Raw genomic sequence first — 22,030 nt, 5'->3', positions numbered from 1 at the left:
AGAGATGTCATCTTGTTTTTAAAAGTCAGAGAATTTAATAACATAGTAGCCTGAATTCTTCAAGACTCTTTTTGGTAATATTTTAGGCTGCACAGTCCAAGACGCAGACTTAGGATATTAGACTCCTTTTGCGGTTCTTTAATCTCATTAATAAATTTCACACTTTATGAGTTTCTGTTTTAATGATTTATATTGTGCCTACTTCCACTGAGGCAGGAACAAATAAAGGCAGCCCATCATTTTGGACACACGTATCTTCCCCTCCCCACTCCCTTAGAACCCTGCTGTTTTGCTTTGATGAGCAACAAAAGCAAAATATTCTGAAGTAGATCAGCTTTCAGATCTAATAATACAAAACACAAACATTGTGTGTATATACATATATACATATACGTATGACTATGTCTGTAAATTCCTATGCATATATGATCTAGCACATGATTCAAATTAAATAATTTAATTTACAAAAATAAACCTTTCAATATGTTCTGTAAGTCAGTAAGACATAGAAGGGCTCAGGGAAACAATTTTTTCCATCTGCCTTAGGTCTGGAAAGCTGCTTATAACACGAGCTAATTAAGATCTGCAGATCTCTGAGGAGAAAGTAACTGACTATTATAAACACACAGTCATTACAAAGCACCCAAGCCTACCTTTAGCAACAGGATAGAAGCTGAATAAATGGCTTACCAATAATACATATCAAGAAAACTTTTGGCTTGCTCCACTTTTCAGGAAGAGATTTTGATTTCTGCAAATGGCGTGTTCATTCACAGACAATCACCAACACACTGGATGCTTGGAAGATGACAAGAGTAAATACAGACAGAAAATCACAGAGAAGTATTCTAGGATTCACAGGGCTTCATTACCAGAACAGATATTAGAAGCTGCAGCCTGTTATGTTTCTAAAAACCATTAGTCCATTAATGATGTCCAAAATCACAATTCATCTGAGTCACTTTGATACTATGAAGAGAGGTTGAGTTGCACAATCAGTTGAGGCCCATCTGTCTCCCGGCAGTCTGGGATATAGGTGAAACTGCAAATATCAGAGAGTTGTTAATGACTTCCAGAAATGTCCTAACCTGTCCTACCTGCAAAAGGAAAGTGCAGAGTAAAATGAGGTATTAAGAAAAAGCATGAAAAACCTTGCAAAAATTTGTCAGTCTTAGATAACAGTGGGACAGGTAACAATGCCATAAGAATAAAAGCACACATTTAAAAATTCAGTAGAAAAGAAACAGGTGTAGTGTCTTCCTTAGCAGAATAATCAGGACTGTTTTCTGTGACAATTAGTAAGAGCCCTCCATTTCAGTGTTAGTTACAAGGCATATGGATTTACAAAGTATCATTTAATGAGAATCTAATGTCCATTTTATTAACTCCTAACTCCTCCTAATCTATTGTATTCATCTGACCCCTCCATGCAAGAATCAAAGGGTATTGCCATGTTATAATGTTATAAACCTAATTATCTTCCTAGTCCTCATAAAGAGATAATAAAGACCACTTGTGTGCTGGAGGTAACACAATATGCTCACATCATATATCAGAGTATTTCCTGATTTTAAAACAATAATGAATTCTCTATGGGTGCTAGATGAGTTTAATTATTGTACCCTCTGTGTGACAGAAGATGGTCTTCAGATTTTTCATTCAAGTATTTTTATTTGAATCAATGAAGAACACTGAAAAAATAATGATTGCAGCAAGACAGTAATCACAATAATTGGAGCAACATTCCTTTAAGGTGGAATAAAACAGGACTAAATTTAAAATTATTTCTGAAAAATGCTAAAAAATTGCACCCTGGAAAGAGTTAGGTGAAGTGCCTCTGTAGGCTGATACCAAAATTGCATTTAGGAAAACGTATCAGTGAAAATACATGTATAACAGACTTCAAAATGAACTTTTGTCACTATACTGTGGAAAACATATAGGTTATTACTGAAAATATTATATTCCTTTGAGTCCCCATAGTAACATTATATTCTCATCTTGGATAGCAGTTCTGGCTCACTGTTTTCAGAATTACATTGGACAAATATTTTAAACTTTCAGACAATCCAGATAAGACAGGAATATTTTTTCCTGTTGTGACTGAATTAAAAAGCAGATCATATTATTAAATCTTGTCTTAACCTAGAATTTTTACCCTCACTTTGTATAAAACTTCATTTCCCAGAAAAAAAGAAGACTGAGCAAATGGTAGTTGTGACAAGTGAGCAGAGATATCCCCAGGTACAAGAGCCAAAAGATGTCTACCACAAACAACCAGTGCAGCAAATACCAACTGGCTCTTGTTAAGCACTGTGTGTGCTGTAGACAAGATGCTCCCTGAAACTCAAGTGCTCATGAGCTGATCCAATTAACTTCAAACAAAAAGGGTAAATTACAGTGGAACTTCAAGTTGACTGTTATTCTCTTTTGAACAAATTTTGACAGTTCCAGAAGAAAAGTGATTATTGAAGTCAGCCAGGCTGATCATTTGGGTCTCAGGTAAGACAGACCTCTTTTTAAACCAGCAGCACAGAAATGTACACCTCAACTGTACAAAGCTTCTGGAAATAACTCCAGACCAAGATGGATTAATGACAGTGTCACCAAAATGAAATAAAACACTGACACCTCATATGAGGAAATACAGTGGGGAGATACATGTTACAGAGCAGTGTGGGAACACAGTGCAAAGCCTCAAGTGCCATGTTTGGCCATCCTTTAACTCATTTTAAAATTAAACAACCCTTGCCTCAAAACCACTAAAAGTGACAGGTTTGTTCCTGATTAAGTCTTAATGCTAAGTGATTACTCTGCCTCATTTTTTCAATACTGGGGTAACTGTATTAGAAATGGCAAAGGAAAGTCAACAGTAGGAAAAAAAAAAATAAATCTGGAAATGGGAGATAGCAAAGTGTGGAAAATGGAAGAAAGAAACTGTGAAAATGGAAGCTATGAAACTCTTCACCTATGAGAAAGCTAAATTCAAGCCCTGAATACTCTCACAGTGTGAGGGCACATAATCTCCAATGCAGTAGACAGAAGAAATCAGCACATGAAACACATTGTAGCAAGGGATTTAAGTCAGTCAACTGACCTGACAGAGGTAAGGCAATTTTTTGCTAAAAGTAGTAATCCTTTAAATTTATTTATTTATGAAATTGCAGAAAAGAAGGACAAGTTATCTGTCCACTTGCAGATCGGTCAGATACAGGTCATATGGAAGGGTTCAGAAAAATTAAAAATCAAGGCACTAAAGACAAGAATTAAAATAGGAAGTAGGGCCAGATGCAGAGTAGATGTGCCATGCTGAACTGGTATCTCTTTTTGAAATGGTAATTTTCTGGACAAAACATGCAGTAGAGCTCGTATCCTCTGACTTAGGCAAAGCATTTCGTACTGTAGTACATGTGCAATCATTACCCAAGAAGGAAAAGAGAATTTGGAGGAAAAATATGCTGAGTATTAATTGAGGAGCTGGCACATTGGGCTGGTAGATGATGTATAAGGCTTCAGAGAGATAATCAATGAGGTTTTTAAAGGATGACATGAAAATAATATTACCAGATCTATGGAAAATGTGTATTTGTGCTGATGCAATTCTCAGAAGTCACTGAAGGTGTGGCTGAGCAAAATGTTTTTTCCAGGTTGGTAGTGTTCCTTTGGAATAAATCTTCAAGCTGGCCTTGTGTACCACTCTTCAATTCATTCCAAACAGCAATCTCACAGCACACACTGGACTCCCTTCAGAGGCAAATAAATGAGGAGCTGTCCTCCAGAAGCTCATAACATATTCCAGTCATCAAAGGATGTTCAGTCCAACCAGCCCAAGCGTGAGCTAGTCAAGTAAAGTCTCTAAAATGCAACCAGGATGGACAGTGAGCCCCACAAGCACAGATCTACTCCCATTGGGCTGGACTGAGTAGGTAAGTGTCATCAATATAAAAGAGAGCAGAAGGAAAACTGAATTGTCCAACAGGCTGGAAGGAAATGGAATATAATAATAAAAGTGGAAAAAACATGTAATTCAGAGGCCAACACCATTTGTTTTGCCAAAACCATACAGTGTTGCCTACAAAGTAGGAACCTATTCTGAGAACAAAAAGATCCTAGTGCTAAACCAGTTGTATGGTGAATCACAGGATATGTCTAAACAATTAAGTGCTTAATTTCTTTAAAAATATGAAAAACAAACCCCCAGAAATGTCAATATATTTACACAGGATATGAGATTATTCCTGGAACTATTTTTTTTGAATAGTGGAGCCATTGGCTGTTGCAATGAAATAACAGTTATGGTAAGAATTGCCAAATTATAAGGGAAATATATTTACTGGCAATTCATAATTAATCTGCAGTAGTTTACAAAATTATATCAGTGAACTGAAAAGCTTAGTGGAATTCATAAATGGATTAGATGTTTCTGGATGCTATCCTGAATAATTACACTAGCTGGAATAAAAACTGGTAAGGGGAAACAACGGCTTTATGTTTCTTCATATGGGCAATTCACAGTGGTTGTAAACTACTCTCCTCTAAAGCATTATCTACCTGAATTAGAACCAACACAACAGATTAGACATACAGATTGTTTATTCAATATGGTGAGATTTTTTTTTTGTTGGTTTTTTGTTGTTTTGGTTTTTTTTTTTGGAGGGGCACCTTGAAGATCATCTAGTTCCAAACCCTCTGCCATGGGCAGAGACATCTTCAACTCACCACATTTTTCAGAGCCCCATCCAACCAGACCTTGAACATCTCCAGTAATAAGGCATCCGTAACTTCTGGCAACCCACTCCAGTGCCTCACCACCCTCACAGTAAACATTTTTTCCTAATACCCAATTCAAGCCTACTCACTTTCAATTTCAACATGTGTCCCCTTCTCCTGTCACTATGTGCTCTCGTAAATAGTCTTGCCCCATCTTTCTTGTAGGCTCCCTTCAGGTACTAGAAATCCACAATTAGGTCACCCTGAAGCTTTCTCTTTTCCAGGCTGAACAATCCCAATTCTCTCACCCTTTCCTCATAGCAAAGATGCTCTAGCCCTTTGATCAACTTGGTGGCCTCCTCTGAACTCTCTCTAAGAGGTCAATACCCTTCCTGCGCTGGGACCCCAGAGCTGGATACAGCACTGCAGGTGGGGTTTCACCAGAGCAGAGCAAAGGGTCAGAATCCCCTCCCTTGCCCTGCTGGCCACACTAGTCTAAAATAAAATTATTCTAAGTATCCTGTTTCCATTCCTAATGAGACTTAGGGCTGTAATTCTGCCAACTGTTACTCAGACAGGTAATACTATTAAGAAATGGGCTTTACTGAATGTGTAAAATACTTGAGGTTTATTTCAGATACTGAATCCTGAAACACAAACCAATATGGCCATACATAGAATATGGATGGAGGAATTAATAAGTGTCACTTGAAAGTTAAACAGAACAACTCTGATAACTGCAATCAATTTGCTCCTGAGTTTAATTTGAAGAGATTTAGACAAAGGACATGAACTTGCCCTTGAGTAGCTAAATCATACTAATTGAAGCACTCCTACATTGTAATAGGCTATTATTCCATGTGCACTCTCATATGCACATGCATAGTCTTGCTAAAAGATTTATACTTGCTCATCACAGTGCCATATTTGGTAGGAATATTAACCAAAAAAAAAAAAAAAAAAAGTGCTGGGAAGATGAAGGTGAAATTTCCTGGAAAGGATTAGAAAAAAGCTCATATAAAGAAATTATTTAAAATTATAAGACTAAAGTGAGCCAGGAACAAGCAGCATGAAATTCTTTTCAGAGAGAAGCTGCTGCTGCTGCTGGTTAATCTTATTTCCCAAATTTCTCTCAGTAGAAAGGACCAGCTATGCTGCATTTTAAGAATGAGCAAAATCAAACCTACATTCTGAGACAGGCATTATGATATAGTTGCAAAAAAATTTTTGTTTGGGTAATGTGAGGCAGGACAGTTGTTGATTGTAGATGTCTACCTCCAAACCTAGCAACCTCAAGAATTCTGCTCAGTTAATAAGATAAAATTCCACTTTCTTCCAAAACTATACTGAGGGTGCCAGCTCACTTTTCCATCCTTTACACAGCTCCAGCCCTAGGACAGCCATCAGGATGAGTAACACTGTGCCAAAAGCCTTCTGCTGCTAAGAAAACTCGTGTCTTCCCATCCATTAAGCCACGTACAATTGAGCAGCTGAAAGCATTTGTCAGTCCCTCCTGCTGAACTGGGTACTGCTCTGCAAGGAAGGCTTTTGTTCGTTGCCTCCCAAGGAGAATAAACTGGAATCACCAGGGAGTAGTTAAAGTATCAACCTGTCAAGAACTCTAGACCAGTTTCAAGAGTTTTATCCAGCAACCATTTCATGTAAAATACAGAAGCAATTCTGGAAGAGGTTGTAACCCAGCATTGTAACCCTATCATTGTAGATAGCTGCTCTTTATTTCCTGATGAACTTGCCCAAAATTGTGTGCTTTTTTAGGAGGGACAGACCTAACCATAAGTCTGATCCATAGGCAGCTATTAAGAAGGAACAAAAATTACATTTTTTAAATAGTCTTGGGTAGAGAAAGGAGAAAACTCATTGTTTGTATGATCTAAATGATTTTTTTATTTTTTGGATTTACTACATAACCATATGCAGAACCATAACATGTCCTCTGAATAGATATAAGGTTTAGCTGCTTATGCTAGAAAAAGTTTGTGGTGTAGTTCCACAATTGCTTCCTTTGATAACAAAACTGTCCTGACTTTGGCTTCCTTTTCACCCTGCAATGTATCTGAGAAACTCATTGTGGGGCTGCACATCAATAATGGAAATCAAATTATAAAAAGGTCTGTGAACTGTATCAGAAACTGAATAAGATATTTATAGCCTAAAGATAAAATTTAAGACATACTTTTGTCTTTATCAGTTCCTTGCCAACAGAACATGGCTCCCATTTTGGCCACTGTAAGGTTCCTGTATACCCCTGTGTATTGCAAAGGGTCCAGACATCTTTGCCCTACTGCAGTTTCTGAGTTCTGTCTATGTTCAGGCCTCTTGAACATCCACAAGTTTTCTCAACCTGAGCTCAAGTTGGAACTACCTAAGGAATATGAAACTATGCAATGTCCTACATGAACCCTGAAGGGAGGTGATCCTTCCCCTCTACACAGCACTGCTGAGGCCACATCCGAAATGCTGGGTCCAGTTCTGGTCCCCTCAGAAGAAGAAAGGCATGGACATACCAGAGCTGGTTGTGTGAAGCACCACAAAGATGATGAAGGGACCTATGAGGAATGGCTGAACCAGCTGGGACTGTCTAGCCTAGAGAGGGCTCAGGAGGGTCTTGTCACTGTGTATAAATAGGAGGTACAGAAAAGGAGCCAGGCTCTGGAATGAGTCAGGACAAGGGACAATGGGCACAAAGTGAAACACTGGAGGGAGCCTATGACCATTAGATAGCCTCTTTTACTGTGAGGGTGACCAAGCACTGGCACAGGTCACAAAGGGACATTGTGAGGTCTCTCTCCTTGGGGTTATGCAAAACCATCTTGGCACAGTCCTGGGCAACCAGGTCTATGCTCTGAGACAACTCTGCTTGAGCAGGAAGTGGGGTGGACAAGATGACCTCCACAGGTCCCTTTCAATCTCAACAGTCCTCTAGCTGAGTGATTATCTGAATGAAATACTTCATTTTATGTTAATATGGGAATATTTTTGTAGTAGGTCTGTCAACCATGAAGTTACTTTATATGCTGCTATTTTGATAGCTTTATCTTGGTTAATTTTTCCCAAGTGAGTATGTTTTTCAGTATTTATTATCTGTGTTAAAATTAAAAGCTCATCCCCTGCTATACTTACAAAGGAACTACCATTCCAATTACCATATACATATGATAGTATGTGAAGTCTTTTAAGCTGTGATTAAATGTAGCTATTAAGGAAATAAAAAGCTTACATCACTCATGTCTTTAATAGTGTTTTCCAGTTTTATAATAATACATACTGCCAAATAAAAAGACCAGGACGTTCTTTTTTTCTACAAAGTTTCTTGTAGCAAAACCACGTTGAATACATTTCACATTTAATGGGTAAAAAAAGTATTCAGCCTTTCCAAGTGTAGACATGTCACTGAAATCAATTAGTCACGAAGAAATATCTTGTGGTGGGCTAAGTATTTAGACACAATGTTGTGTGCAGTGTTATGATACACAATTATACTTTGATATGTAAGACTGGAGATCATAGAGGAAAAAACAGTTCTTACAATGGATATGTGTAGAGAGACATTTTATTGCAAAAAATAGCAAATGTCTTAAGAACACAAACCAGTGAGTTATTAAAAGCTTCATAGCAAAATATTTAGCCAACTCTGTTACAATATATAGTCTTGAGGTTCTAACAGTTAACACTATGCCTCAAATCACTGAGCAAGTAACGCTCCTGGTACATAAACATTGCGCAGTTGAAATACAGAGCCAAATATTAAATTAAAAAAAAAAATAAGAAAAAAAGAGACTGTATTTTATCCTCCATCTTTCATAATCTAAGTAATTGAGAAATTACAACATTTTAACAAGCTTGATTCTTTTTGGGAAAAGCCATTAAAAATAATTCCTGAGTATTTAGAGTAAGTGAATATATCAAATCCAACCAATTAAGACCAACATCCTGTTGGGTGAGCCTTGCAGCTTTGAAGGGACATTCTCTAGCGTGGCTGTAATGGCAGGATCATGGCCTAAACAGCAATGACATACATTAAAACCTTCTGATACGCACATCCCAATTCTCCCTTTCTTTAGCAACAGCCTACAACTGTCAACTGTGAAGCTTGTTTTGCTGAGAAAAACATTGTTTTAAAAGTCAGCTCCTTCTGCAGAATCTTGTAATGCAAATTGACACAGCTAAGCCCTCGGTAAACCATCACACCAATTATTATGTGAAATATATAAATCAAAATTTAGGCAAGGGGCTTTCATACTATGTCAGTATATTGAATTGTATGCTTTGTATCAGTATTTTCAACATAGAGATCTAGTTATTTAGCATCTTGTTATTGTAATGAGAGGCCATATATTCATTCTCCATTATTGTCTTCAGATGCAAGTTACAGTATCATCTTATTATACACCATATTTCTAAAATCCTGTTGGCATTCATAATCTTACTAAGATTTTAATTGAATCTTTCTATTTTGATTTTAAAACTGTTGCCAATCAAAGTAGTTTAGAGACTTAATCCCAGAAAAAAATTTCAGATTTCTTACTTTATATATGCTCTTCCAGAATTACAGGATTAAATTACAATGGATGTAGAAAGATTACTGTACAAAGCATAGTTAATAATTCACAACACTGGTATTCAGCTTGATCAATTACAGTGAATTCACAAAAATGGTTTTATTATATCCACTCTTTTCTATCCACCCACCCCAGTATGTAAACAAGTTTCTCACAATGACAATGGCAAGACTGCAGTTACTGAGATGTACTGCATGTGAAAGACAACACCTAGGAATAAAGGCCTGACAATTCCAGTATGTGCTCCTGCTCACTTCCCATTCTAGACCACAAGACCACTGCTTTCAGTCTCTTGCAGTCTTTAACTCAAGAGAAATTACAGGTAAATTGAGCTTTTTTTTCCTAATGCAGTCTCCTGGAGTCAAATTGGTGAAAAGTAACATGCGTATATAGAACAAAAGAAATAGTGACTCGGGAATAATTGGAATCAGTCGTAACAAAACTGTCCAAGCAATGATAATGTACAGTATTGCAGCCGATTGTTACTAAGACAAGAAACTTGGTATTACAAAGATGAAGACCTCTGTTCGCACAAGCCAATTTTAATGAGTTATTAAGCATTTGGTTAAGAACAGGCTTGTACAGTCTCACTGAAAAGGAAACACTTGTCAAAAAGCTTTTTTAAAAAATACCATATTACATCTTCTAAATTGCAATTTAAATATTAAAACCTTGTTTCAGAAGTTCCTCGCTTCAGGTTGTTACTCAAAAACTCATCATGTTCAAAACTCAAATTATTATGAGATCTTGATATCATAAGAAGCTTTTCCTTATTAGTAAAGTCTTTCTTGACTGCTGCTTGTGGCACAAGTAACCTATCCATTGGGTCCTCCTTGTTTTCTAGTTTCATATAGCCTTTACTGTTGCTCCGATCCAGTCTGGGCCAGCTGGGGTGTTTCCTTTGTTCAGCTTGGACAGTGAGCGTAGACGGACCCCTGTCCAAGTCCAGGGACTTCGAATGTGAAGACAGAAGATGCAAAGATGTGTTGGAACCAAACTGCTTCCTGGCAGCACCAGGAGATAAAAGCTTCCCTGTGCTTGGTCCGAGAGCCATGGAAGATTTGAATGGATCAGATGGAGTGTCCACAAATGAATTGTGTCGTGGCAGCATGGAGGCGGCCGGTCTGTAGGATTCATTGGTATCAGTTAGTGGAATGGCCAGAGAATCCATTGACAGATTTCTAGACTGACCCCTGGTGATTTCTGAGTCCTCAGTTATGTTGTCTATACTAGGTTCATCGATAACACAGTTATTCAGTTTAATTACTGGAAGTGTGAAAGCACTAATGGAAGAAGATACAATGGATTTTGTTTCACACTTTATAGAGTTAGTGCTTTTGTCATCTGAAGCCTTGCTGGAGTGAGGGTAAAGTCCAAAGACTGCACCAGACTGCTCAGCCAGCAGAGGTGGCAGGAGGCTACTAGTGGTCCTATCTTCATTTAGGGTAATCTCATCTTCTTCAGCAGAACTATCCATTCTAAGATTACTCTTGAAGCCAGAGAAAGGTGCAACCGTGTTCGCAGCCAGCCGTGACGCACAGGAGCTCCCACTGTGCCGGAGCTCTCCTTCCCCCAACAAGCCAGTGTAGGCACCGCTCAGCTGCTTTTGTTCCCTGATCTTCAGGGTGTGGATGTCTATTACAGTGGAGTATATGTCTCTCATGTGTATTATTTTTGTTTCTTTGTCACGGTTTTCATGCAGAATGGCATTTGCACAAATAAAAATGAAGATTCCAATGCCCATGGTGAAAGGGCCCAGCATTTTCATCTTATCTGAGTGCATGTGCTGTTCAAAGAAGCGAAGTAAAATGCTCCCTTGGCTTCTCGAGGTCCGGGTTTCATTTACAGATGGATTGTCTTCAGATGCCAACAGCTGTTCCTTCTGGGGCCAGTAGCCAAGGATGGCCATTGCAATTCCAAAGAATGCAATAAGTACTCCCAAAACAAGAAAGAATCCTGATGGAGAATAGAGACGGATTTTGCCCCTGACAATTACTACATCTGTCCTGGGCCGGCGTCTAACTGGTTTCTTCTCCTCAGGAACTGGTATTCCAGCAAGATTTACATGTTGCTGAGATCTGGCAGAGTCTTGCCTTTTTAAGGCAGCCAGTCCTGTTATGACTCCTCCCGTTGCTATCATAGCTCTGTATTGTGCCCTGGAAAAAAGAAAAAAAAGCAGAAATCTTGAGGCAAGCAAAGGTTGTCTCTACTAATATAAATAGCTTTTTGTTAATATGCTAATATTTCTTGGTAATTAAAACACTCCTGATGATAAAAAAGCTGCTACCATAGCCCCAGTTGTGACATAACAGCAGTTTTGTAATCCACATGGTATCCTAAAAAAAATGGTTTTCCAGAAGTCCTTTTTCACTGTAAATACAGATAATAAAGCTTCCATCAGTGATACAGACAGTAAAGCTTGTACTCTTAGTGGTGGTATATCAGGACTAAAGATAAAATATCCAGAAGTCTTAACAGACAATTTATCTCTGGTCTGGTCTGAAGCAAAGTCAATAATATATTATTACCTTGTTGATAATTTTAGTAGCCACTAGCTCTTTTTACAATTTCTAAGACACAATGACTGTGAATACAATTCATTCTGCATTTCCCCTTCAAGAGATATTCCCTGGTATATTTCAGCATATATTCATACATATTTATTGCAGTATTTAAATAAGCCTTTATTAAGTCTATTCAGAGTTCTTAAATCTCAGCTAGAGAATCATTTTTGCCTTTCTTACTAACACATTCCTCGCATATCTAGAAATTTTTGCCATCTTGTTTGTTCCTCTTATACTATATGTCAAAAATCTCCATTAAGTTTTATCAGACAAGAAATTTTCATAAATTAAAAATTAATAATTTCAAATTTTCTTAGTTTTATGAGGAAATTTTATTTCATTTTAGATTTACTTTGGTACCTGATTGCCTATTACATGAGAAACATTAACCAGCAAAGGTTTAAAAGAGAAAGTCATATTTGATGGATTTTTATGAGCGAAAGTAACAAATGAAACAGCACAATTCAGGATAATTCTATTTTACAAGGAATTTTTTACTCAAAAATAGTTTCTGTGCTTAATTAACTAGTATTAGAATTAATGAGAGATGATATTATAGAGTAAAATTAAGATACAGTAAGTTAGGTATGAAAAAATTATGTCCTCTTTGGTAGTGTTATGCTCAGAGATAAAGAAAGGCTGGCAGCCTGCTGCAGAGGGAAAGGCTCTGTGTCAAAGCTGGGGGCAGTTTAAGAAGCAAAACCAAAGTGGGAAAAAAGTGAGTGAAAAAAGAGGTGCTGAAAAGCAGAGGTAAAGCAAATTGGTGAGTACTTGCAATTTACAGGCAGTGATTTCCATCAGGTCTCTCTAACTTGTCATTTTGTTTTAAATTTTACCAGTGCACCTCTGGGAAAAAAAAAATAAATTAGCTCTCTTGTATTAGGAGAAACAGACAGACTCTGTTATGATACAACACTATCACAGATTTCCAACATTACAAGCAGGTGTAACATAAGCACATCTACAAACAGCAATCGGCCCAACCCACCAAATCTGAGCTGGATTATGAAATTAATAAGGCACTTGAAATCAATGGCCAAGTGGAAGGAGATTGGAAATAGCAATTCAGATGACAGACAGAAAGACTAACAACCTGAACTCCCTCCTTGCATCCTCACTATCAAAGCACAGAGGGTTTCCTCTCTTTCTGGGAAAGCTTTCCTTTACAAAGGAAAGACCTGAAAAGGTCTAGGCTGCTAAGTATACTGCATTTTCTGAATTTCTGCAAGAGAAATCATAACATCATTCCAAAATCTCAGAAATGTCACTTGTACTCTCAGGTTTCATGTTCATAATCTTTTTGGGAATTCTCAGACTTTGTAATTAATTTCCTTTTTGATTCTACATAAAAAGATGTGGCTTTTTTTTTAAGATAACTATTTTAAAATACCCCAAAGAAAGCTATTGGACATTGACAGTCTTTCAAACTTTCTCATGTGCTTACATGGATTTCTGCCAAAACAAAAGTTCATTATTCTGTAAAACAATGTTTTGAGTGTCTGGACAGAAACAAACAGGAGTTAGTAATTATAAAAGGTGTTGTATTTTTTCATGACTCAATTAAATGTAATTAGTTTTCTCTATTAAATAAATTAAGATAATTACAGCACATCTTTACTGAAATGTAAAATCATTAACTTTAATCTAGTTTGTTCCATTAACCTTTTACAATTGCCAAACCTTTGTGGTGAACACGGAGTTTCCATATTCATGCGGTATTTTAGGCATACACAAACCCACTCTGTTCCTTCGCAGGGCTGCCAAGGAAGTGCACAGGTACACCAGTTTAGTGCTAAATTCACACTGTGCCTGTTGGCAGGATTTGCTGTTTTGTGTATGTTCTGTGCTTATCACAACTACCTGAATTGCACCAAAGGGTGAACAGAATAAGCTTACATCTACTTGCTAAATATTTCAAACATACATCTAGCAAGACCCCCCCTCTAACTCCAAAAAGTAGAGCAAATAAAACATGCTTAAGAATTACATCTTGGGGCATCTTTCTGCAGAAAGTTCTCAACTGCAAATTTTACAGAAACTGGGAAACTGTATCTCAATTTCATTATTACCTATCACTTGAAGGACAGAAATTGAGATTTCTGAAAATGAGAGAGAAAGCAAGATCTCTCAAGGCACACAGCTGGGTTCCAAACCATTCTGTGATTCTCTGATTTCAGGGGAACACATTCCTCTCTCCTTTTAACTGCATCAGAAATTGGGCTCAGGGGAGAAAAAAGTCTGGCTGCCGAAAGATAAAAGCTTATTTTATACATAGGAAGAATCTTTTTCCTATTTCTTGAGTTCACATCACTATTGTATTTTCTTTCACAGAAAAAAATCACAATCAAGTTTGTAAATAACGATTTGTAATAAGCCAATTTTGATCTCTTCTGCATCTAATAAAATCAATACTGTTAAAATACATCATGGTATGAGATGGTTTCTGTTCATGCTGACAGCTTTACCAAACCAATTTCAATGAAGTGCATATTAAGATGAAAACCATATTTTACAAAATATTGTATTTATAATAGATGTTATAGATACATATGATTTATTCTGCTAAGCTGTTTAGTTTTGTCACATACTAAGCATAATATGAGTGCTGCTCATTAAATGCTGCTTAAAATAGAAATAGATTGCTGGAGTTCTGCCCTTCCATTCTTAAGGGAGGCCCACCAGGAGTCCCAGGACTCCCACGCCTCCCACTGTCAGGCAATAGGATACCTGTGGATGAAGGGGAGTGGAAATGGGTTCCCACCTGGGGATGTAATAAAAATTCCTCCCAACCCCCATCACCTACCCAGCTGCCACTTCAGAATAGATATGAGGCCCTGGATCTAGAGGGTCAGCCAGATGATGTAGAAAAAAATTATGTGCCCAGTGAGCCTCCCAATTACCCTTCATCTGTAGGACGGATCACCACCTCTGACATCAAAAAGAAAAGAAGGGTAGTTGAAGTAGGTTACTCCCTTCTGAGGGGAACAGAGGGCTCCGTATGTCGACTGGACCCATCCCACAGGGAGGTCTGCTGCCTCCTGGGGCTTGGGTAGGGGATATCACTGAGACTTCTTGGCCTGATTCGGCCCTCTGATTATTACCCACTGCTGATACTCCAGGCTGGCAGTGATGAGATTGAAAAGAGGAGCATCAAGGCATTTTATGATGTTGTTACAGAGCAGCTCTGACACTAGACCTTGTCAGCCACTCAAAGATCATCCAGGAAAAGCCCATCTTGGCAGAGATCCTGAGAGCTCCTGACCACTCTCACTCTCTCGGCATTATTTGCACAAAGAATGATTCGGGCTCTTGACAATTCACTTGTAACCTCTTCAGTGACCACTAGCAAGATGTACCTGACCTTTCATCCAGTACACAGGCTAAACACAGTCCTCTGCATCTGGAAATGCCTTAAAAAATCCAGCAGCAGACAGAGCAACAGGTTGCTACATGCCCCTTTAGTATGAAGAAAGGATGGACCCTTCAGCAGAAACTACTGATAATGAGCCACGCCAAATGGAGACAAAGGGAAAGACCTGGATAAATGTAGTGGGGATGCCAGGTCCCCCACAAAGGTGCTCTGTCACTGCCCTCCTGAACTGGATGGGGGAGAGAAAATATAAGAAAAGGGCTGTGGATTGAGATCAGGAGAATTCAGTCACCCACTGCCATCAAGGACAAAACAGACTCAACTTGGGGAAATTAGTTTGAATTATACCAATCAAATCTGTGCAGGATGATTAATAATAAAAAAAAAATCTTAAAAATACTTTCCCTCCCACACTTCTGCCCTCTTCTTGAGCTCAGCTTCCCTCTCTGTATACTCCACCTCCTCCCCACAGCAGTGCAGGGGGGCAGGGGATGGAGGCTGCAGTCACTTCAACACATATCATCTCTGCTACTGCTGCTTCCTCCTCAGGGGGAGGACTCCTCGCACTCTTGCTCTGTTCCAGCGTATGGTGGGAATGTGTATGGTGTATTCCCAGGGAATACATTCCTTCAGGTACAGACTGCTCCAGCATGGGACCAGCAAGGAGTCACAAGTCACAGCAAAACTCCAGCAGGGGCTCCTCTCACCACAGGTCCTGCCAGGAGCCTGCTCCAGCATGGGCTTCCCAAAAGGTCACAGCCTCCTTTGGGCATCCACTTGCTTCAGGAGGATCTCTGCTCCTCTGTGGACCTCCATGTGCTGCAGGGGAACATCCTGCCTCACCGTGGCAGGATGCAGGGGAATCTTTGCTCTGGCACCTGAAACGCCTCCTCCCCCTCCTTCTTCACTGACCTTGGGGTCTGCAGGGTTGTTCCTCTCACACAGTCTCAGTCCTCTGGCTGCAGTTGCCTTTTTTTTCCCCACTTCCTCAATCTGTCATCCCGGGGGTGCTACCACCGTTGCTGATGGCCTCAACACTGGCCAGTGGCGTGTCCATCTTGGAGCTGACTGGCGTGTCTACTGGACAAAGGGGAAGCTTTCAGAGGTTTCCCACAGAAACCTCCCCTGTAGCCCCCCCCACTGCCAGTCTTTGCCACACAGACCCAATACAGTAACATCTGCAGAAGTATGTGTTGGTAAGGAGCCATGAGAGGGACTGCAGCTTACCTGAGCAGAGAATAGCAGAGCCAGAGACACAAATTCATGCAGGAAGTTTGCAGACATGACACAAAATGGGTAATGGTATAACAAAAGTCATGCTGGGATCTGGAGTTGCACTGGCTTTTTCCTAATATTACACTGGCTATAAAGGCTGAGGCTGCCAGAGAGGCTGGAAGGGATTCTCCTTTATCACCTTTCTGTATTGGGAAAGGCTGTTCAGATACTCAAGGAAAGGAAACTTAAGAAAGAAGGTAAAACCAGCTCACAGTATGCTGTAACCATGAGTCTTGCATTTGCCAAGCTAAATATATTTTCCTAAAAAAGTCAGAAGGTCAAACAACTCAATCAACAAAGATTGGGTAGATTCACCCTCTGACACAAAGGTAAAGCAGGTAAATTATCATAGAAAAATAGTAGTTTAGCACAGGTGGACAAGAATCCTTCCCTTTTACCAGTGCATCAGGCTATCCTTGATGATCAGACAGAAATAGGCTGTATTTATGCCATCACCATTACTCAGATCTCACTTGACTTGACAGACATATGACTGACACACAGACATACTTGCCAGCCTAGATAAAGGAAGAGAGGAGAAGTGGCCTAAGGACTTGCTAGAGTAGCTGCAGAGCACAGAGCAAGTGGAAGGAATAAATTTCACAGCATGTTTTAGTAGCTGCAACTAACTTCTTGTCCACTACTATTTATTTCTCTCTTTGACCTAAGAGGCCACCACCTTAATACCCATCTTTCCTGCCTAATGACTAGCTTCACCATAACTGTACTGCTGCCAAGTAACTTTTTTTTTCAGATATGGCCTAACTATTAAAAATCTAATTAATCTCTCAGCAACTATTATCAACTCTCAACTTGCTGTAAGCTTTAAAGCTAGAGGCTTCTACTTTAAATTCCTGAAATCTAATGCCTTATTTAATTTGTTCAACTATTTTGGTACTATATAAGTTATTACTTCTACCTACAACTTAGTCTTTTGAATACATGCATAATAATTTGAATTATACAGAGATCTTACACTTAATTTTATATTGTTCCCAGAAAAAAATAGTAAGCAAACTAAAGATTATCAGTATCTTTTTTTCTTTAATAATATGTTTTATTCCAGATACATTTCAGTGTCCCTTAATATTTAAAATCTTTGCATGAGAATCTTGCTTGCAAAAATATTTCTCTCTCATTTATTCTTTGAAAAATGACTGAAAACTATGTGAAATTATCAGAACTTTACACACAATTTCCCTATAGTTTAACTTGATGTAAAGCTTTCAGAAAAGTTCAGTTCTTGTGTATCAGCAAAAAATTTAAACACTACTGCAGTGAGAAGTAGTGTGTAACAGAATCTGATTTCTATTACTGCAGCATTTCTTATCTGACTATTTAAGCTTATTAGGAAACTTATTTCCCAACAGTATTTGATTTGTTATCATTTAAGTTACTAAATTTTGAATTTTAACAGGAAAAAAAAAAATTTATATCAGGGAAAGCTTCATTCACATTTGATTAACCTAGAGTACCAGGAATGAAGGAGGTGACAGACTGTTTCCTCATATAATGTTTCTCATAATAAAGAATGCAAATGAAAAAAATCGTAAGAGAAATTAAGACATAACTGAGTAAACAAACTAATATTAAGCTGTATTTAACACATCTATACTTTCTCTTGATGAACAATGTATACATATCAATATGCTATCTGTGCACAGAAATTGTCATCTGGTACAATCTGTTCTGTTCCAAGGGTAAAAATATCCAACTCCATAGGCCCAAAGGGATTAATCATTCTGGTAGAGATTATACAGCAATAGCCAAACAGAGAATAGTTCCACAAGAAGCAGAGAAAACCATCTCAAATTACAATTTTATTTAGCAGCATTTTTTTATTTAGCAGAGTTTAACAAGCAGCCTCCTCCAACAGCCCAGCACACCAATAGGAGCTCCTTACCATGCATCTCCCTTCTCCTATCCATTTATCAAAACATTACCTGGCTGAACAGATTTAAAAACAAAGCAAGAGAGCAAAAACCACCTTTTGCATTCATGATTATGGGGTATTTTAAGTGCACTTTAATTGATAATAGGTGAGAAGAAAGCGTGTGGAATGTGGTACTAAAAGACTTCTGTTTCAAAGTCACGCTAGCAAAAGCCAACGACGTGACATTTAAAACATTAAAGGTTTGAAATTTCCAGGTGAATCCAACCCATTTGGTCTTAAATTCCCTTTAATGGTGTCTCTTCTAAGCTGTAAAGGGATAAGCTTAGGGACTAATCATGCCCTTTTAACCTCCGGGTTGCCAATCAGCTTGTGGAAGCAGACCAAATTGTGCAAGCAGTTTCACAGCACAAAAAAAACAAAGGCAAGCTGCCCACAGGTCAGACAAGGCAAGAGCACCAGGGTGTCCCAGTGACAGCAGTAAGCAGAAAGTCCACTGCAGGCATTAAAAGATGAGGCTCCCTAGATGTTGGTAGACCATGCAGCTGTATCAAACAGTCTGTATTTGCTTTACAATAGTACCATGTTAAACAGTCAAATCTTTGCAATCTTCACTGAAAAAGAAAAGCTTGCTATTAAGGACACATCTGTTGGGAAATCTGAAGTCTGACAGTGATCCAGTTATTTTAAAAATCTAGATCTGCCAGTGGTTTTCAAATCTGCACTGTACTGGTTGAAGCAAGACCACAGGGGCCCAGCAGTTACCTCTGCAGAATCTTTGAAAGACAACTGGGCACGGCACATCTGAACTTTTTCACTGTCCGACTGTACAAATTTGGGAACTCAAACAAACTAAGAAGGGAAAATGGGTTTTAAAAAACAAGTCCAGGCTTTAATGAGAGTTACAAGATCTCATTTTGATACATATTTTTATAAGTATACTGTGTCATTTTGAAGCAAACACAAAGAGGTACCTTTGCATTGTACAAAGGGTCACAGTTTATTTCTACAAAAGTGACTTGGATGCAAATTTTATTTGTGGCAGGTATTTGATGGAGACACACTGAATCCACAATGGATATATCAAATATTTTTATCTGTACTCAAATTCACCCTATTTCATTAGTAAACCTGGACCACAGCACTCCCAACCACAATGATTATGACAGTCCATTGCCTTGTACTAAAGTAGAGCAAGGAAAGTACAAGTATGCCTGTGAGTAACCTAACTTCCTAACCTAGCTTTTCTCAAGCTCTTACACTAAGTGGCTGCATAACAACTCAGTGGAAAGGTTATAAAATTACCCCAAACCACAATTACAATAATCAACTCGACTCTCCACTATTATTTGGAGGGGGGGAATGAAAACCATACCAAACCACCAAACTAGTATAATAAAGTTATACTTAATTACTACTAAGTAATTGTCTCAACTGGACAGGGACCAGACCTTTCTTACAGAGATACACCTGATCAATTCCCAAGTCCTCAGAAGGATTCAGTTTCTTGGCAGTCATATAACCCCCTCTTTCCTTTAGAAATATTTTTCTCTGCTTCAGGTGGAGAAAGTTCCTTCCTTTATTCAGTTTGCACCTCTTCTGTGTGCCATTGTCTCATGTCCTAAGAACCATCTGCTTCATTCTGGCTTCTTGACCACCCCTCTGTAGGTACTGGGGGTTGTTGCTTTGCCCTCCCAGAGCCGCCTCTTCTCCAGGGCTGAATCCACCCCCTCTCAGCTCAGCCTGTTCTCTGATAACAGCTTCAGGTGCTGGCCTTTCTGAGGCCACTTCTTCACACTTTAAAAATGTGAAACTCCTTTTTTAGAAACCACCTGGGCTTTTATTTGGCTCTAAACTAACATGAAATAATAAAGCAATAACCAGGGAATTTGAACTAAGAATTGCAAAATTAGAAATACTGATAAACATAATTGTAGGGCAAGTGAGGGTGCCTGTTATTCAGATTTGGGGAGTGCTGTGACTCCATACTTTAAATCACAGCAAAAAAAATTCCTTTTGAATTACTTCATCACTTACTGTATCTGCCATATACATTAATTATTCCAGCTATTATGCCAAGGTCAAATGTAAGTTGAATTGCATAAAGATGAATGCCTGAGCTGCTTACCCTCTTTGCTATTATTTCTCCTTCAGCCTGATCCTTTCAGTGGGTCATATATTGTAATTCTGTGCAAAATCAGCAACATTCAGTATTGGCAGCATTACACAGAGCTCGTTAGCTACTCACAAAAGCACAGAACACACATCAAAGAGGGAAATAAGGAACCTGAGTTTCTATATTTTGTTTTCAAGACGCTGCTCTATGACTTGGCCTAGATTTGTTCTGCCAGGTTTTGCCTGGCCCATTTGAATTCACTTTTAAATTTGTTCCATCCGCAACTACGTCAACTGGCACACTGCAGTAGATCAGGTGTGAGTCTAGAGAATCCCTGGATTTTACCAAGGTAAAACTCACAAAACATGAGGCTGCTGCCAGGTCTCCTATGTCTAGAACAGCTTCCCAGTCAATATACAGTGAACCAAACGTTCCCAGGTCACAAAACACCTGTCTCACACAGCATAAACCCACCTGTCCCACCACTGTCGTGTGTGATGTTCTGAATTACCAGCTGTCCGTCTCTCTCTAGCTGTACCATTAAAACCCTAGATGATGAACAAACGAAACACAGAATCTCAGGCATGTACTTATTTGTGGAATGCTTACATAACCTCTGTATCCACTGTATTAAATTATCAGTAAATTCAGAGCTGTAACTTGTTTTCAGAACTTTGCACCTATAAGTTCTTTACTTATGCATAAAAATTTCTGCTTCCTATGCACAGGTACATCACATCTTGTTCCAAAACCTATTACAGAGCTACAGCAAAAAGCAAGAAGCTAAAAAAAGAATGGGGAAACAAAAATGGCAAGTAGCTTTATAAGATCTGAAGAAAAGTTGTTTAAAATGCAATAGATTAATTTTTTTTTTAAATTTTCTTCTCAGAAGAAAAAAAGAACCCTCAGAATATGCACACAGAAAAATAAAAACTGGATAAGAAGGTTTTACTGTTGCTTTTATTTGCTTTCATTATCCAGTTTGTCAGAGCTTTTCCACTAAAAATCAGCTAGGATTTTTTTAGCCTACACTGAGCAAGGTGATAACTGCCCTTAATGACTGAAGTGACAAAATCTGTTTCCAAACTATTTTAGCACTTTAGTTTGTGTAAACTCATTTTCTAGTGAAAATCAGTACTACAAATGGAAGCAGATATTGGCTATTTAGCCAAATATTCATAATTATTTTAGATACTTTTGTCCAGTCAGATTATTAATGTTCATATTCAGTAAATAGAAATCCTGGTTTATATATGTCTACTGTTGAGAGTGGACTATTTTAAACCTTTTATGCCTTGCAATCTGTTGCTTTCAGTGTCAACAGAAAGTAAAGCATTTTATCGAAAATAATCACTTTATAAGCACAATCTAATTTAAAATGTGTAAAAGAAGCATGTGGATATTTATGCATTTGTTTTAATTTGTGAGGTTTTTTTTAGTTTTTATCTTTTAGACATCACCAAGAAGAAAAAGGAACTTCTTTTAGAAGAAAGTGAAAATTTTGAGGTAATACTACAGCCTATC

At 38.3% G+C, this 22,030-nt stretch overlaps 1 protein-coding gene across 2 annotated transcripts in view; it reads right to left on the bottom strand.

Moving 5' to 3' along the window:
* Positions 1 to 8,263: 8,263 nt before the first annotated feature.
* Positions 8,264 to 22,030, bottom strand: part of TMEM200A (transmembrane protein 200A) — a 54,057-nt gene continuing 40,290 nt past the window's right edge. For both annotated transcript variants that reach the window (XM_058835822.1, XM_058835823.1), the window contains one exon: positions 8,264 to 11,446. In XM_058835822.1, coding sequence (XP_058691805.1) covers positions 9,955 to 11,430 — 1,476 coding nt within the window. In that variant the 5' untranslated portion in view covers positions 11,431 to 11,446 and the 3' untranslated portion in view covers positions 8,264 to 9,954. The remainder of the gene's footprint in view (positions 11,447 to 22,030) is intronic.

Source organism: Poecile atricapillus, chromosome 3 (assembly GCF_030490865.1).
Source record: "Poecile atricapillus isolate bPoeAtr1 chromosome 3, bPoeAtr1.hap1, whole genome shotgun sequence".
NCBI classification, from domain to species: Eukaryota; Metazoa; Chordata; class Aves; order Passeriformes; family Paridae; genus Poecile; species Poecile atricapillus.
The sequence above is the reverse complement of the archived record's forward strand: the minus strand, read 5'-3'. Positions and strand labels throughout refer to the sequence as shown.